Consider the following 17,114-nt stretch of genomic DNA (forward strand, 5'->3'; position numbering starts at 1 on the left):
GTGATTATATTACTAGGTGCCATATTTAATTCATGAAGAAAACTGAGTTTAAAATTGAAGTGCAACTCAAAATTTGCTGGTTGATGCAGAATGAAAGATTAATTTGATGCAGGTTATGGGCATCACTGAAATAGATAGGAAAGAACAAAAATCTTTCTCATCTTTCTGTGTTGCGATTCTTTTTCATCAGATTCTTAAAGGGCTCAAAAGTTACAAGAAAACACTACAGAAAAGTAGCTGTGATTAACTGCATGGGCTCCATCTCTGTTTTTACTGAAGAAAGTGAAGATTTTCTTTCCTTTACCAACTCATGTAAATCTCAGACTTCTGTAAATTGAGGAAAAATGTCAACATTATTTATATAGACACATTTATTAAAAATGATTACTAGTTTGTAAAGTTTGTAATATTCCCCCTTTCTCAGACAGGTGAATTGCCAGGAGATAGTACTGTAACACATTGCTTTTACATACATGTCTAGTGGCAGTAACCCTGCCTCTTGAGCTTCTGTGTTTTCTTACCAATTCGGCACAATTTGTTTTAATTGAACAACAAAGAATCTGCTGATTCAAAAGAAAATACCACAGTGAAACAAATCTGAGTTATATTTGGCTAGTAAGGAAACGGAGGATGATGCCGGATGTGGAGGTGACCAGGACGTTCCATCCCAGCTTTCCTTCCTCATTTAACTTTTCTTTGGCTGCTGTGGGTAGAATGATGCATGAGGGCTGAAACAACAGTAGGCATAGAGGTTTTGTCATTGCCTGTGCCTCTGACACAGTAGCACAGTAGTTACAGCAGCTCCATCTTCCTTCCTGTAGGCTTCTTCCTTCCCAGCCTGGCAACATTCTTTCTCCCCGTGCCTGTTCTTTCCCCAGATTTCTGCTTCTGCCCTGCACTATGGGGCTGAGGCTGAAATCTGCCACTGTCACCATGTGCTGCATCACCTGCACCTAGCGTTACTCTGCTCCTGCATGTTGATCTGTGGATGTGACTGTGTGCTGCCCCATTAACATTTTCAGCCTTGCTCTGCAAGAGTGGCCTCCTCTGCTTGTGGGAAGGAAAATGCTGCAGTGGGAATAAAAGCAGTACGGTTTTATAGATACGATGTGCAAAGTCCCAGTAGAAGTTGGCTTGTAATTTAGAGAGCTGTAACAATGCTCCAGGATGACAAATTACGTAGTGTCTTCCTGTAGCGCAGTGCGCTCTAGTGCTTCCCCACATTGTGGTTCATATGTTTGCTCAGACTCTAGATTTTCATCTGCAGAAAAGCAAAAGAATAACTGGACCTCTTCTTGGCAAGGAAGTGGCGTCCACAGATGTATTCTGAGCACCGAACTCTCATTGACTTGTGAATGTGGGCCTTGAACTCTGTGGATGTCTGCCTGCAGATTTAAGTAAATGTACCTGAATTTGCAGAAGTGTCTGGGGACAGCTGAATTGGTTTCATAGTTAGGAGTAGAATTTGAATTCTTATAGCAGAGTTCCTTGCTTGGAGCTGGCTTGTTCTGAAATGTAAACTGACCTGACCCTCAGATTAGTATGACAGCCCTTATGCTGGAGTTCCTCTTATGTGATAGAGATAACATTTCCATCCTCTATGGTAGGCTTCATGAAGGGATAAGCACGTTTTAATGCTGAAGGGCTAAATCAACAGCATAAACTGCAGGTCTTAACAAATTGCCATGCTGTTCTCTGTCCTAGAAAGCTCTGGCTGCTGCTGCATGACTCTTCTGCTTTCTTTACATTACCTTTTTGCAGCTGAAGTTTTTAAATACATCCGAGTTAAACTGTATTAGTGCAGGTACGTGCATGTGTAGTGTGTCCCTACTAAACAAACTGCCACATTTATAACATAGGGTAATTAAGCTGACTTCAGAAAGGTTGGCCATGGGAGTTGAACATCTGTGTTGGGGAGGAACAAAGATCCTTATCGGTACAGCTTTATTACTACATTGGTGATGTTTCCTTCCTTCTGTCTTTCCAATTCTGGGGCATTAAGATTTCTTAGCTTCATGAGAGCAAACTGGAAAACATGAACACCACCTGTTCTACACCGACGAAGCCACTGAATGAATTAACAATTTGGTTTTCAGTGTCACAAGTTTTAATACAATAATACAATCACAACAGTTTTTGAAAGCTTGATTAATTTTTTTTTAAACCACAAGCAATATGATTGCAGTTCATTATTTTTCCTTAAATCCAGGTGAATGTTTTTCTCCAGAAATCATGAAAACTGTGTTTAAAACACAAATGAATAGATAGAAATTAATAGTTCAGGAATATTTAAGTAATATCCTGGTCTGTATTGTGATAAATTTAAAGAAATAATAATGAATATACTTGCATTTGGTGTTTGTCCAGATAAAAGAGGGGTGGTGGTAGTGAATATGAGATTACTCATTCCTAACTTGGACAAGCTCTGATTGTGTCCATAGTCATAGTTTTCCATGGTAACTGGTAGGGATTATTGAGTGGTGACAGTTTTTGCTGTGCTCCATGTGTTTCTACTGACCCTTAGAAGAGCTATTTTAGTGTTAAATACTGCCAGGCAGTGAGTAACCATTTTCCACTTTACTGAAGGAATATGTGGCTTTACTCCTTCCTTGCATCAGCTGTGGCCTTTATCTTAAATTCATCTTCAATGAACTGGTTCAGCTCACTAACACAGGGAAAACTATTTTGTTTAAATTTCTTTTGATGTGACTTCTTACTGTAAGGTTTTTATATCTACATTAATTGCAATAGTGGCTGTTAGCCTGGATTTACAGTAGTGAAAACAGATGCATAATTTGACACCCAGCTTAACATTTCTGGTAACTGAACACCTTTTTTTTTTAATAATGGGACTTTAGTTCTGTTTTGTTTTAAGTATTTGGCTTATAATCATGCCAGTGTTTCAGTAGTAAAGTGCTTCAACTTTGAAGCCAGGGATTTGAAGAGAGTAACATACCTGCTTAATTACAAGTTGCATGCAGACAAACTTATTATCCTCTAGTTTGAAGCTTTTAAAGAATTTAGCTTGCTTCTATCCATATAACTTGCAAAGGAGAGCCAGCCCCTCACAGAATGCCCTGATGATTCAACCTGGAACCATTCAGAGCGTGGGACTTCGTGGCAGTTTGACTGTAGCCCTAAAGGCATAGGACATAAGAAGGAAAAAAAGTATTTTCCGCTGAAGCCAAGCCAGCCTCTTCCTTCTGCTAGTGAAGCATTGATTCACTAAATTACTGCCTTGTGGGCTCTTGCTTAAAGGGTGCGTGACCCTTCTCTTAGAAACAAACTGCAGTTGGATGGAACAGCTGGCTTGTGCTTGCCTGATGTGACTGCTGGAATAGGCGAGCACCACAACAGATGAACCTGCCTGCCCTGCCACTCTCCCATCATGGCTGGTAGCTTGAGATGAGCCCTAACCAGCTGGATGTAGGATCACCCCACCTGCTCAGAATCTGGGCATACTTGATATGTTGTCACAGTGTGTCCTACTGTTGCTTTGGGCAAACAGGGATCCTCTCTCCCTCTTGGTCCAGGCACTAAGGTGAGATGAAGTTTTTCTCTCAAAGTGTGATCCTGCCATAGGAAGCTGCAAATTTTCTGAGGTCTGGAGTTCGCTGTTATATGGCAGATTCACTGGCTGTGATAGCTGTTATTCCTGTCATAGGTTCAGTGCAACAGTCTTGTATTTCAGGGGTTCTGTGCTTCAGGAAATGGGTGGTCATCATTAGTGCTTTGGACATTGTTAATTGAACTGAAGTTAAAATGAGAAAGGAGAAAATGTCTTAGAAAGCATTCTCAAGTTCCAGGAGGCAAACAGTTATGCTGGGATATCTGTCCCAAAAGTTGGCAGCCTCTAAAATGATTACAGGTGAAATCCTACTTAAAGCAAGAGCTGGCATTTATTCCTTCCTGCTTTGTTCCATTTGGTACTTCATCTGAAAAAAACTGATGCTTCCTTGCTTTGCTATGCTGAGATCATTTTGTGATTTTAAAACACATTTTCTTTTGAGGAGTTAAAAAAAAAAAAGTGACTAATATGCATTTGAGAATGTGAGTTTCTGTGCCCTGAGCACTGAATCAGTGATGGTCTAAAAGTGGTAGACTGTAACATGCAGAGAGCTTATGGGCCACGTGGTTCTGTTTCTCTTTCTTTCAAGCTGCTAAATCCCATTAAAAGGGAAGCTAGAAACAAATCTTCTGTATTTTTAGCATTTTCTCTTTGGGAATGCAATCACCGTGACTGACACAAAAATTGCATAAAATCATGAGTAAAGAAGGAAGTGGTCTCTGTAGCTGTGCTGGGAGGGTGTTGGTCCACTGAGCACTGTTCCTTGTAGGAAGAGGCTCATTGAGCCTCTGAAGACATTTCAAAGCCCTCACTCTAAAGTATTTATCATCTTCCAGCTGGGTTTTCACTGGGGAGTTTTTCATACTGAGATGAAAACCATCACAAGGAGAAAAAAAGCCCTAATCTTACTTTATTAGTAATGCTACAGTTCTTCAGTGATGGTCCTTTTCCCAGTAAGGCTCCTTCGTTGTCATCTTTTGTAAATGCAAAGTAGCTTTGCTAGTAATTATAAAAGGAAATGGCTTTTATACCATCTTGTTTTGTGCTTTTTTCATTGTAATGAAAACATGGTGCATTTAATATCTACATTCCTACACAATACTTAAAACCATAGTATTCTAAGCTGTATGGCCCCTTCTACCTGCTTCCCCCAGGCAGCCCAGCTCATGCTGGAATTCCTCTCACAATTTTTGCTGCAAATAGCAGTGTAGAGGAAAGGTTACCACTCTCACAAGACCAAGGAATCAAATAATGCTAATGCAAAGTATGTTGATTTGCAATCCCAAAAGCAACTCATAAACCCCTGTTCTAGTGATCAACTACACCAGAAAGGGAGAGACTTCCAGAATAAGGTCAAAGCAGAAGGCTGAGGACAGCAACGTTTCCAAATGCTATAGTTACCCAAGAGGGACTTTGAGTAAGAGCCCTTTGCTACTTCCTAAATTTTCACAGGAGACAACTGGAATAATGCTATTTCTGGAACTCTCTTATTCTAGTTGGTCTTTTCCATTTCAGTGGTGGACATAGAATCATAGAATGATTTGGGTTGGAAGGGACCTTTCCTTTAGGCCTCTTCCAGGTACCGGAAGGCCACTTTGGGGTTTCCCAGAGCCATCTCTTTTCCAGGCTGAAGAGCCCGGCTCTCTCATCCTGTCCTCATAAGGATGGTGCTCCAGTGCTCTGATCCTTTTCATGGGCCTTTTCTGGATTCCAACAGCTCCGTGTCCTCCTTGTGCTGGGGGCCCCAGAACTGGATGAAATACCCCAGGTGGAGTGTCACAAGAGTAAGTAGAAGGGGAGAATCACCTCCCTTCACCTGCTGGTCACATTTCTCTTGATGCAACCTAGGATGTGGTTGGCCTTCTGGGCTGTAAGCACACATTGCTGGCTCATGTTGAATCTTTCATCAAATTACATCCCCAAATCCTTCTCTTCAGGGCTGCTCTCAAGCCATTCTCTGCCTAAGCTGTATCTGTGCTTGGAATTACTCTGACCTACATGTGGGACCTTGCACTTGGCCTTGCTGAACTTCATGAAGTTGGCATGGTCCCACCTCTCAAGCCTGTCCACATCCCTCTAGATAGCATCCCTTCCCTCTAGCAGGTTGACTGCACCACTCAGCTTGTTGTGGTCTGCAAACTTGCTGAGGGTGCACTTAGTCTCACTGTCCATGTAATCTACAAAGATGTAAAATAACACCAGTCCCAGCACCAATCCCTGAGGAAAGCCATTCATCACCTGTCTCCACTTGGCCGCTGAGCTGTTCACTGCAACTCTTTGTGTACAACCATCCAGCCAATTCCTTATTCTCCTTTCCTTATCCAGCTAGTGGTCCATCCATCAAATCCATTTTTCTCCAATCTGGAGACCAGGATGATCCCATTCTTTTTCTCTCATATTACTTCTCACACCTCATTCTTTCAGATACTTTTCTCTTTTTCTGTCCTGTTTAGATATTTTCTTTTTAAATTGTTTGTTCTGCCAGAAAAGAAAAATCAGTATAAATGTAGGTAAAATAAAGAACATGACAATACCTTGATTTCATAAACCTTTGTGTTTTACTTTAAATTTTATGTTTATTTAAAATGTATTTATTACATTTATGTATTTAAATTGTAACAGAGAGAGAGAAGAATGGTTGATGAGGAGCAGCATAACTTGTCGTTTATTAATGATTGACCCTGGACTTGTGAACTATAAAAGCAAAAAGAAATCACCCAGTAGCACCATTGTAGATCTTGCCAAATACTTCCAGTGATCCTATGCTCAGCTCTAACTTTACTGTATTTCTCTGTTTAGCTGAAGAAATCTGTGCTGGATATTTCCATCAGCCTTCAAATGTTCTTACTGGCTGGAGGGCTGGATACAGAGGGTGGTGGTGAATGGAGTTAAATCCAGCTGGCAACAGGTCATGAGAGGTGTTTCCCACAGGTTGGTATTGGGGTCTATCCTGTTTAATATTTTTATTGATGACCGGAACAAGGGGACTGAGTGCACCCTCAGTAAGTCTGCAGATTACACCAAGCTGGGGGGAAGTGTTGATCTGCCTGAGGGTAGGAAGGCTCTACAGAGCCTGTTTCAGGTTGGGTTGCTGGGCTGAGGCCAATGGGATGAAGTTCAACAAGACAAAGTGCTGGGTCCTGCAATTTCTTCACAAGAATTCCATGTATCACTACTGGCTTGGGACAGAGTGGCTGGAAGCTGTGTGAAGGAAAATGATCCAAAGGTGTTAGTAAACACTCAGCTAAACATGAGCTAGCAGTGTGCCCAAGCGAGCAAGAAAGCCAACGGCATCTGGGCTTTCATTAAAAATAGTGTTGCCAGCAGGAGCAAGGAGGTGTACCTCAAGTACTGTGTTCAGTTCTGGGCTTCACGCTACAAGAAAGACATTAATACCCTGGAGCATATCAAGAGAAGAGCAATGAAGCTGGGAGGGGTCTGGGGCACAAGTCTTGTGCGGAGTGGCTGAGGGAATGTTCAATCTGGAGAAGAGGAGGGTCAGTGGACATCCTCCTCTGTACAGCGTCCTGAAAGGAGGGGGTTAGCTGCTTCTCCTAGGTAACAGTGACAGGATATGAGGTTGTGCCAGGGGAGTTTCGGGTTGGATATTAGGAAGAATTTCTTGTCAGAAGGAGTGGTGATGCATTGGCACAGGCTGCCCAGGGAGGTGGTGGAGTTACCATCCCTAGAGATGTTCAAGAACCATGCAGATGTGGCACTGAGGGATGTGGTTTAGTGAGCAATATTGATGGTAGGTGGACAGTTGCACTAGATATTCTTAGTTGTCTTTTCCAACTTTAATTATTCTATGACTCTTCACAATAGCTCAGCCATTTCTGAAGTGGAGTGTAGTAAAAGGATTTATTGGTGATAACTTCTTACAGATGTTCTAGAACCTACTGATTATGGAGCACAGTCAACGTGGGGAAGGTTGCAGGTTATGTTTACTTCTCTATAAGAATTTATTTATGCATTTCTGAAAATCTGCCAAAACGAAGATATAATCAAAATATAAATCCCTGGAAAAAAATTTACTACCATAATTTTACTTTCTCAGTATGGAGCACCTGGTTTACAACATAACTATTTTTAGTATAATTCTTCAGTTTGTAATGATACCTCCATAGTAATTAAAACTGCTTATTATTTGCTATAATAGAAGTCTCTCTTATAGTTTCTTCTTTGTCAAGTCTTACCTGTTTGGGTTGAAGGCTCCTATACTTGCTTTCTGCCTCATACTGAATAATTTTGGGAAGTGTTAGTAAAAGAGATATAGCTGCATTCAAGAACGCTCTCAGAATAAAGTTGGTGAGAAGTTCTGTGTCTTGTTTGCAATGCCAAACATTTTTTATTGCTTCATGTGCCTTGCCTCTCCTGAGAAAATCATTAGGAACTCGAGTTGGGACCAAGTCCTATGGCAAAAGGATAGTCCTGGGATAAAAGAAATACCATTTACTGTCCTCAGGAAGCCTCAGGTAGATTTGGATGAGCTGCATCTTTAAAAAAATCTATTTACATATGTTTAGAAGGCTTGAGGAAGATTTAATTCAGTGTCCTCAGGCTAGTGGTAAAGGGTAATGTAGGATGTATGGGGTCTGAACCACACCCATGTAGACTGAGTCATACTCCCATGACAGAGGACGTACCTCACAGATCAGCACATACCACCTGGAGGCCCAGCAGCACTGGGTGATGCAGAGGGTGAGTAAAGGCAGAGGGGTGATTTCAGCTCCCTGCCTGGTGGGCAGTGCTGCCCACCTCTGCTTCCCTCTGGTTTTCAAGGAAATCTGGGAGTCTGGGAGTCAGCAGGTTCAAAGCCAGAAAGTTTGGTCACGGAAAGTTAAAGACCATCAATTTTCTATTTCCAGGAAAGCCTGCTAATACCACGTATAGCAGTTTTGTGTTGGTGGTGGTTGTTCTTTTTAGACTTATTTCCATTAGTAATGAAAGTAAGAAGTGGATTACTTAGCGCAAATTCCATTTGGTCACCATAGACATTGCTGCAGTGTTTGGTTGTTTCTCTCAGGGAATTGTTAAGTCACTGCTTTACTGAATTAAATATTTTATATTTAACCCATTTAACAAATGAGTTAAATATTTTCTGTTTCTAAGAGCTGTCTTTTTCTGTGGGAGATAGTCTGACTGTAGAAAGTACAGCATTTAAAATCTAAAACTAAATGAGGTCTGAAAAGCACTCACGGATTCACGGTATCATAGAATCACTTGAGTTGGAAGAGGCCTCTCAGGATTATTCAGTCCAACCTCCAGCTCTACACAGTACCACCTAAAATCCAAACTCTGTGTCTGGGAGCAGTGTCTGAACGCTCCTTCAACTCTGGCACTTGGGGCTGTGCCCACAGCCCTGGGCATCCCGTTCCATGCCCACTGCCCTGTGGTGCAGCCCTTTCCCTAACCCCCAGCTGCCCTCCCCTGACAGCTCCATGCCGTTCCCTCGGGCCCTGTCTCTGTCACACAGAGCAGAGCTCAGCGCTGCCCCTCCGCTCCCTGTGAGGAGCTGCAGCACGCTGCTGGCTCACATTCAACTTGCTGTCATCCAGAACCCCCAGATCCTTTTCCACGGAGCTGGTCTCCAGCCTCTCATCCCCCAGTCTGTACACAGATCCAGGGTTGCCCTATCCCAGGTGCAGAAGGCTGCATTGCTCTTGTTAAATTTCATACAGTTGGTGATTTCCAAGCCTTCTAATTTGTCTAGCTCTTTCTGCAAGGCCTCTCTAAGATGGGAGGAGCCTTTGACTCTCTTGAGGATAATGTTGTCCACAGAATCAGTACACCTGTCTCCAACTCATAGATGAGACCATAAAAGAGAACTGGCCCTAAAATGGAGCCCTGTGAAACCCTGCTAGTGAGTGGCCACCAGCCTAATGTGACCCCATTTTCTGCAACATCAGCCAGCAGTGAGACCCTCTGAGCCCAACCTTCAGCCAGTTGTGAGCCCATTCCGTTATGTTTTTGTCTGCTGAACATTTTGAAAGAGACTATATATAAAGCCAAAAGCACAGCAAAATGCTCTGTGTGCACTTCCCATCCAGAAATAAACGGGAAGGAAAAACAGAAGCTCAGGATTACCTTTTGGCTCTGTGATTTACACCGCCCACAAAGATATCTTACAACGTTGGCCATGTATTTTTCAGCCCGTTGCCAATCCTCATGCCATCTCTGAACTCGATACTGCAGCTTAGAGTTTGTAACTCTATCCAGTATGGCACAGTTCTCTAGGTTCACTCTTTGCAGCTCCTGCTTTCATTTGTCTCTGTTTAAACTAGAGGGGAAAAACACATAAACGGAATCAAACTTCTCAACAGTTACTCATGTTCCCACGCCTAGGAAGCCAGAATATGAAACATCTGTCAATCCTCTGTCATAGGAACATTTGCCTAAGCTTTTATTCTTCTCCTATTGTAAGTTATACTGGGACTTTCTCCTCTGTGATCTGCATTAACCAACATTTACGACCCAATCCTTTTGTCGTCCTTAAAAGGACAGGTTTTGTTCATGGTCTTCCAAACAGAGAAGAAATTTGGTACATTTTACAAGAGGAAAAACTGTGGGTTTAATCTTTTATCTTGAATTAGTGCCTGCCCTCCAGCCTGGAAATTACTTTATTGCTGTAATGTAGGTGAGGACATGACTGGTGTCTGAGTTGCTCAGTAATCTGCTTTGGTTTATGCCTTTATTTTGTTTACAAACCTGATGAACTGAGATGGGAAATACAAAGATAATCGAGATAAGCATATTACCACAAACTCCTCAGAGTCCTCATCCTTCTGTGACTTACACTGAAATTTCCCAGGCAGCTAAGCTGATCTCATAGCACTTTCCTGCCACCAGATAAGGAAGGACGTGCTCTTTCCCTTTATCTCCCTGCTCCTTTCCTCATCACTGCCAGCTTTGTGGTCTTCTCTATCCCTGGAATTCATCAGAACCTTTGTGGAAAGTGACAGAAGAGCTAACTAGGGTTGTTTGTTTTTGTCTGGTAGTTTTGTGCTGCTTTCTCAGGTTTTGTTAGGTTGCGGAGAGATTTGATATAAACCAGAATTGATCCAGTGTAAGTTTGCCACTTGAATTAGGAAAGGAGAGAGGGACTGGAAAGAAGGAGGATGCTCTTCTTCCATAACTTATGGAATCATACCTTCAGCAGCATATTTTACTGATGCTTGTTGATGCCTATGCTGATCTGGGTATTAGTCACTAGTGACAAGTGTGTAATGTCCAAGACATGATGTGGATTTACATGATATGGACATGACAAACTCTATCTCAGATCATTCCTGTCTTTCCAAGGAGCTGTTCAAATGCCAGGATGTTCTTGAGCATGTATTGCAGTGAGTTGTATCTGAGTCAGTGGCACCTGAGCTGCATTTTGCTGTCTGGAAACACTTTAGGGCCTGATGAGCAGTCAGTGATGAAGTAGTCTGTAACCGAATCACCATAGATAACAACTACAACCTAAGCTATATAAACTATACTCTGTTGTACAACCTGGGTTTTACCTTCACTTCAGAAGCCTGTCCCCTTACTGAATGCTTCTAGTGATGTGAATTTCCTCCTGCATCAAAAGTCTGTGAGGTGCTTCTCTCTAGTGATAAATCTTCAAGGGATACTTTGCTTAGTCTCCTTTGAGGAGTAAATTATACCCTGATTTCTGTAAGCTTCCTACTCCTATTTTTTTAATTATTTTTAATTTCATTTCATCTGCAAGCATTGGACCTCTGTCTTTCCAGTCGTGTCTGTTGGAACAACTGGCAAAGTCAGCAGCAATGACTCACTTAGCAGTAACAACAGCTTTGTGATACATAATAGGTTTCCTTCATTTATTTCTCTGAAAGTAGGGCGATGTTCTCTTTCTTTTTTTTTTCTCTCTTTTCTTTTTCTTTTCTCTCTCTCTTTTTTTTTTTTTTTTTTCTGCACTCCCTTACTTGTTAAATGAGCAACTAATTTAAAGGCATTGGATTTTGTGTGACAGGGCAAGCAAATGGCTTGCTGAATTGCTGATTATACCTAAGGCTGCCTTTTAAAATGTGTCCTCACAAGGTAGGTTGTCTTATCTACACTTGTCACTGGGAAGGTAACTTGATTATTAGATAGAAATAGTGCTGCTGATGTTACTGTTTTGCCTCATAGTCATTTCTGTTGTCCTTTTGTCCTCATGATGCAGGACACCTCCAGCAGCGAGCAGTTGTCTCTTCTGATGACTGACAGTTGATCTTTCTTCAACTATGTGAATAGTTGAATACAGCAAGTTGAACACAGAAAGTTGAATAGGAATACAGAAATACTTCTGTTTTTACAAGACCACAGTAGGCAGCAGTGATGTATTGTGTGTACCTAACGGTGTTCACCCCATCATCTTTACACAGAGTGTGACAGACAGATCAAGCTCTGTGTTAGCGTTAAGAGAACCTTTCTTTCACCACTGCACTGGTGACCCACTGAGAGCAAACATTTTGCAGTGCAGTGAAATTGACCCTAAACCACCTCCCTGTAGTCACAGCAAATGCATTTCATAAGTATAAGCAGAATTTCTGTAAATATTTGTCAAAGTATATTCTAAATTCATCATTCTTCTTTGTGCCTATGGCAGCATTCATAGACTCTCATCAAAATGTAGGATTGTGATGAACACTGTACAGACAAGTGATAGGACTTATCCAGGCTCCTCTGAAGTCAATGAGAGTCCTTCTGTCAGCTTGGGTGAGCTTAGGATCAAATTGTAATTTTTCCATTGACTTAAGTGAGGTTTGGATCTGGCCCAGTTGCAGCCCGTTTTTGTCATGGAGGAGCTGCAAGCTAATGTAGGAAGAGAATCAACCACTGGGTGTTAGGAACAAATGGAAAGAGATGTATGAGGCGGTACAAGCTAGTTCTGTTCATCATTAGAAGGATTTCCTTGATTAGCCTTTTTCACTTTAGTTTTAAAATGGACACTGTTAATAATCTCAATTATTCCTGTAATTAACTATAATGGGTAAAATAGCCATAATATAGCCTAAAATAGGGTCAAAAGTGGGAGTTGGAAGTTACTGAAGGGCATTTACTGCACCTGCCATGTTTGCTAGGGTTTGTAACCAAAGCAGGTCAGATACTGGCCACACTGTAATACAAGTGTACTTAAATACTGGTGCTTTAAGTAATCCCTTCAGACTCTGAATTAACCTGGGGAGAATGACTGTAAAGAAGAGCCTTTGGAGGTGATTTCTTTCTTTCTGGAGCACACTGATAAGAAGGAGGATGAGAAGGAGATGAGGTGTGTAGTCTCACTTCCAGGTAATGGGACCTGTAGTCCAAAGGAACTAGCTGAACAGTAGCAAGTTCCCGTTTGGTTTGGTTTAGTTTTGTTAACATGTAGGGGGTTTGCCATTTCCATGTTAACATGTAGCAGTTTTCCATTTTCAGAGGAATTTTATCGGTGCTATTTTTACAGTAATAGAAAAACGCAACAACGGCAATTGAATCCACATCCTAATATAGCGTATGATTTTATGCATGGGGAAGAAATGAATTGTTTTGATAGTGAAATGATTTTAGAGTGCCTGGGGATTATTATGTCACATGGGTACGATGATAAACAATTTTAAGGAAATTAATTCTGAAGTCCTTATATGGGCAATGCTCCCACTGCCTGCGGGGCACCGTGTTATGAATTGAGTCTTTAAAAGGGTTTAGCTGCTCATATTTTTTATTGTGCTTTCTTTTTTTTAACTATTTTTAAAAAATTGTTGTTGTTTCCTTTTTGTGAGCAGTTAATCAGGTAACAACTGATTTTCCACTCTCATCTTTTAATAAAAATTTACCTCTTGGGAGCAGTAAGATTTTGAAGGATAACTGCCAGTCAAGGCTACCCATTGTTATTTCTTGTGCATTGAATCTGTTAACATCCTATTATTTAGCTCATTGCTCCATGTGCATCTTGATGATTGTGTTATTCCTGTTACATGAAAAAAAGTGTCATTTTTTTCCATGATTGTACAGAAGTACCTTTTAAAAGGATACTTGAATGCTTTATTGCTTGTCAGTCTGAAGCAGTTTGATTAAATCGGTGATCAAAAAAGTAAAATAATGGATAGCTGACGGTGTGCTACCCGTGGCTCCTGATAGTTCTGTCACAGCAGTCACTGGCAGGTGGAAAATAATGAAATTTCTGGCCATCTGGTAGTCTCTTTGTTTTTCTTGAGAGGAGATAATGAAGGTAAACACCTGATAAACACTTTCAGGTTCCCCAGTTTCAAATAAAGGTGGCTGTATGTTGCACAGGCACTTGTGTCCACTAAGGGTTTTGCTGCCTGGATCTGCAACAGAAAAGGAATGTTTATCCGTTTTTGTTGGAAATACCCTTGCATATCATTACAGGAAATCTTTTAATTGTCATGTTCTGTTTTGCTAGCCAGCAATAACCCTACTAAACATATGATTCATTGTATCAGCAAAGCCAGACTTGCTCAGAAGAAGAGTAGTGGGAGATGAAAATGTTAAAGACAGCTATTCCAAGTCTGCTGGTGCAGTCAGGTTACAGTGGTGGTGATAAAGGAGACTCTAAGAAAAGGCAGGCAGTTTTCAATTACAGAATCACAAAGTTATAGGAGTTGGAAGGGACTTCTGGAGATCAGCCAGTCCAACCCCCTGTTAAAGCAGGTTCCCTGCAGTAGGTTTCCCACTGGAAAGTCCAGGTGGGTCTTGAGTATTTTCAGAGAAGGCAGCCTGTTCTGGTGCTCTGTCACCCTCAAAGGAAAGGTTTTTTTCCTTGTGTTTGTATGGAACTTCCTGTGTTCCAGTTGGTGCCTGTTGCCCCTTGTCCTGTTGCTGGGCGCTGCTGAAAAGAGCCCGGCCCCATCCACTTGACACCTGCCCTTTAGATATTTATATGCATTGATAGCTTTCTCTTCCCCAGCCTGAACAGCCCCAGACCTCTCAGCCTTTTAACTAGTTTAAGAAAGCCCCAGGTTTCCTGAGCTGTGCCAGGTTTTCCAGAGGGATGCAAATTCAGGATGCTGCCAGAAAGAACCAAGCAACACTAGAAGCAACTTGTGTTTAAATTATTCCCAGGCCTCTTCTTATTAGCATTTTAAAAAGATCGTTAAAAACAAATTCTGGATCTAATTATTTTAATGAAGTTAAAACAATAGCAGTACCTGGGGAGGAGGAATAAATTTTGAGTTGTCTTGAGCTGAAGAAACCACATGGAATAAATGGTGGCAATGGGGAGTAGAGTGTGAGGATTTAGAGAGCTCTCTCTCTCGCTGGGCTTCTGCAGGGACTGCAACAATGCCATGATTTTTGTCACGAGACACATGTGATAAACAAGCTGAGTAATTTACAAAATTGATTGTGACTGTCTGCTGCAGGTTTCATTTGTCCAAAAACTTCTCAACTTCTTGTGAAAACATTCAGCTGCTTGCTTGTGGCAGTGGTCTGCAAGAAAGTGGATCTGCAAAAGACCAAGTAACTCATTTCTGTAGGGTGGCAGAACTGAATTCAGCAAGTCTCTGAAGGCTACAGTGGTTCTGGTTTCTGCCCCTGCTATCTCCTCTCTTCTTCAGGCAGTATTTACTCTAGTGAAATATTTTTTTAAAGATCAAGTAATTTTAATAAGACATTGAGTTTGTAAAAGAAGGTTGTTATTGTAACAATCAAAGGAAATCAGCAGAGGGAAGAGGAAAATGTGGTAATTATGCAAGATGTGATTTTAATGTACAGATATGCAATTTGTTACAACCTTGGAAAGCAAAAAGTGGCTTTAGAAATAAGATTTCTTTAGGGTTTACATCAATATAATTTTACTTTCTGTGAAAGTGATATGATTAATTTCTCTTCTATCCATTGCTGCTGCGGAACTTCAGGGCAGCCAGATGGGACCTGGGGTGTCCCCAGTGTGGCAAGGGGTACCTGGAAAGCCTACTCCTTGGCCAATGCCACTGAGCACTTCTTGATCCAGGTGAGAACCCCACAGTAAAGAGCACAACGCTACACTTGGTAGGCCACCCTGTGCCTGACTTTACAGTCACTTGCTTTTCTTGAAGGAAAAAATCAGAAATGATCACTTGTGTTTACTCCAAGAACAAACACATTTCTTTGCTATATAGCATTGCGATATCTAACCTCTATTCTTGGCCTCTGAACGCCCTTGTGTGTGCACTCAGTGTTCTGTATGCCAAACAAAGGAAAGTTCTGTAAGCACGATGGCTGCAGGGAGCATTTCTGCTGCACTCCAACAAGTGCCCTGGTTTAAAAGAGCCGCTGTTCAGGCGGCCATACCGGTGTCCTAGCAAGCCTCCCAAGGTTAATTCATGCAGAAGGAAATGTAATTATTTATTTCAATATTGTCCATTTGATTAGGAAAATATCTCAAATTCAGTTCTCTACCTCATCTTTAACTTTTTCCCACCTGCAAGTCAAATTATGGGAACAATGCAAGGAAGGAAGGAAGGAAGATATTTTTATACAGTTAATGAAAGAGACCCGGTTTGGAAATAATGAAGAACTACTTCTTCATATTAAAGCTAATTATATTGTGATACAATCTTCCTAAGGTAGCAATACAGTTGAATCATCACTGATTGTATTCGCTGCTTGTGTATTTTCAAAAGGAAGCAGTAATGTGTTATGGAGCAGATGACTGACAATCTTTTTTACTTCTGGTGAACATCATTGTGATAATTTTAGATGGATACAATAGGCATACCTACATTTGTGGGATATTCTCTAAACATGTCTCTTGTAACTTAGCACTGATTGTTAGCTTCCATAACAGTACTAAGAATGAGCAGAGATGAGCTGGAGCTTTTAGGTAAGCTTATTATTTCGTGAAGGCTTTTGTTCTTTATCAGACAATTGTATCTCCCCTTTTCCTGCGCTCTTTGTACTTTGCTTTGTCCCATTTTAGCTGAAGATATTTACTGCCACAAGGTAAAACTGGCTGGTAGGCTCGATGCGTCTTGCACAAAGTAAAGCATCTCTGAGTCTGGGCTTTGGGGAAGGAAAAAAAAAAAAAAAGCATGAGTAATATCAGCCTAAGCCTTCCTAAAGCAAAGCCCTGGAGACTTGTGGTATGTTTGTAGCCAGTCACGTGATGGTTGTCATGGTATTCTGCTAAGAAAAAGAATGAATAGCTGTGGTAGCATTTCAAACAATACATTTAACGACTAGCAAACAAGAACTGAACCTTGCAGCAAAGCATTCCAATGAGTATTTTATTCATATATAAAATAGATCACCAATTATACTTCACTAGCCAGACCTGCCTCCTGCCAGTTAAGGGAAAACAAGGTGTGAGCTATTAATAATGCTTCATACATCTCTGTAAATAAGCACAGTACTGTACAGGAGGCTATCTTTCCTGAGCTCTTAATTGGAAGGTGTGCCTTAACGCGATGAACAAACCCACAGTGTGAGGTGTCATTTTTGCACTGCAATAACTTGTTTAAAACATTCTTTTTTTAATCTGTAAGTATGCACATTGCAAAAGCCACGGCAAAAAAAGCCACAGTGTTTATAGCAAAGCATTTCTGTTTTTCAATAGCCTCCTCAACTT

At 41.2% G+C, this 17,114-nt stretch overlaps 2 protein-coding genes across 2 annotated transcripts in view; one reads left to right on the forward strand and one right to left on the reverse strand.

Annotated features, from left to right (window-relative positions):
* RASA3 (RAS p21 protein activator 3) overlaps positions 1-17,114 on the forward strand; it is a 176,886-nt gene that overhangs the window by 14,951 nt on the left and 144,821 nt on the right. The gene's annotated exons all lie outside the window — the stretch shown is intronic.
* CFAP97D2 (CFAP97 domain containing 2) lies at positions 194-14,464 on the reverse strand. The gene is given in 5 exon segments (XM_090128348.1): positions 194-6,046; positions 9,656-9,848; positions 11,696-11,725; positions 11,727-11,803; positions 13,795-14,464. Coding segments are annotated over 5 exon segments (570 nt in total). The 5' UTR covers positions 13,927-14,464; the 3' UTR covers positions 194-5,908.

The sequence above is a fragment of the Phasianus colchicus genome, chromosome 1, assembly GCF_987193195.1.
Source record: "Phasianus colchicus chromosome 1, bPhaCol1.hap1.1, whole genome shotgun sequence".
Taxonomy (NCBI): Eukaryota; Metazoa; Chordata; class Aves; order Galliformes; family Phasianidae; genus Phasianus; species Phasianus colchicus.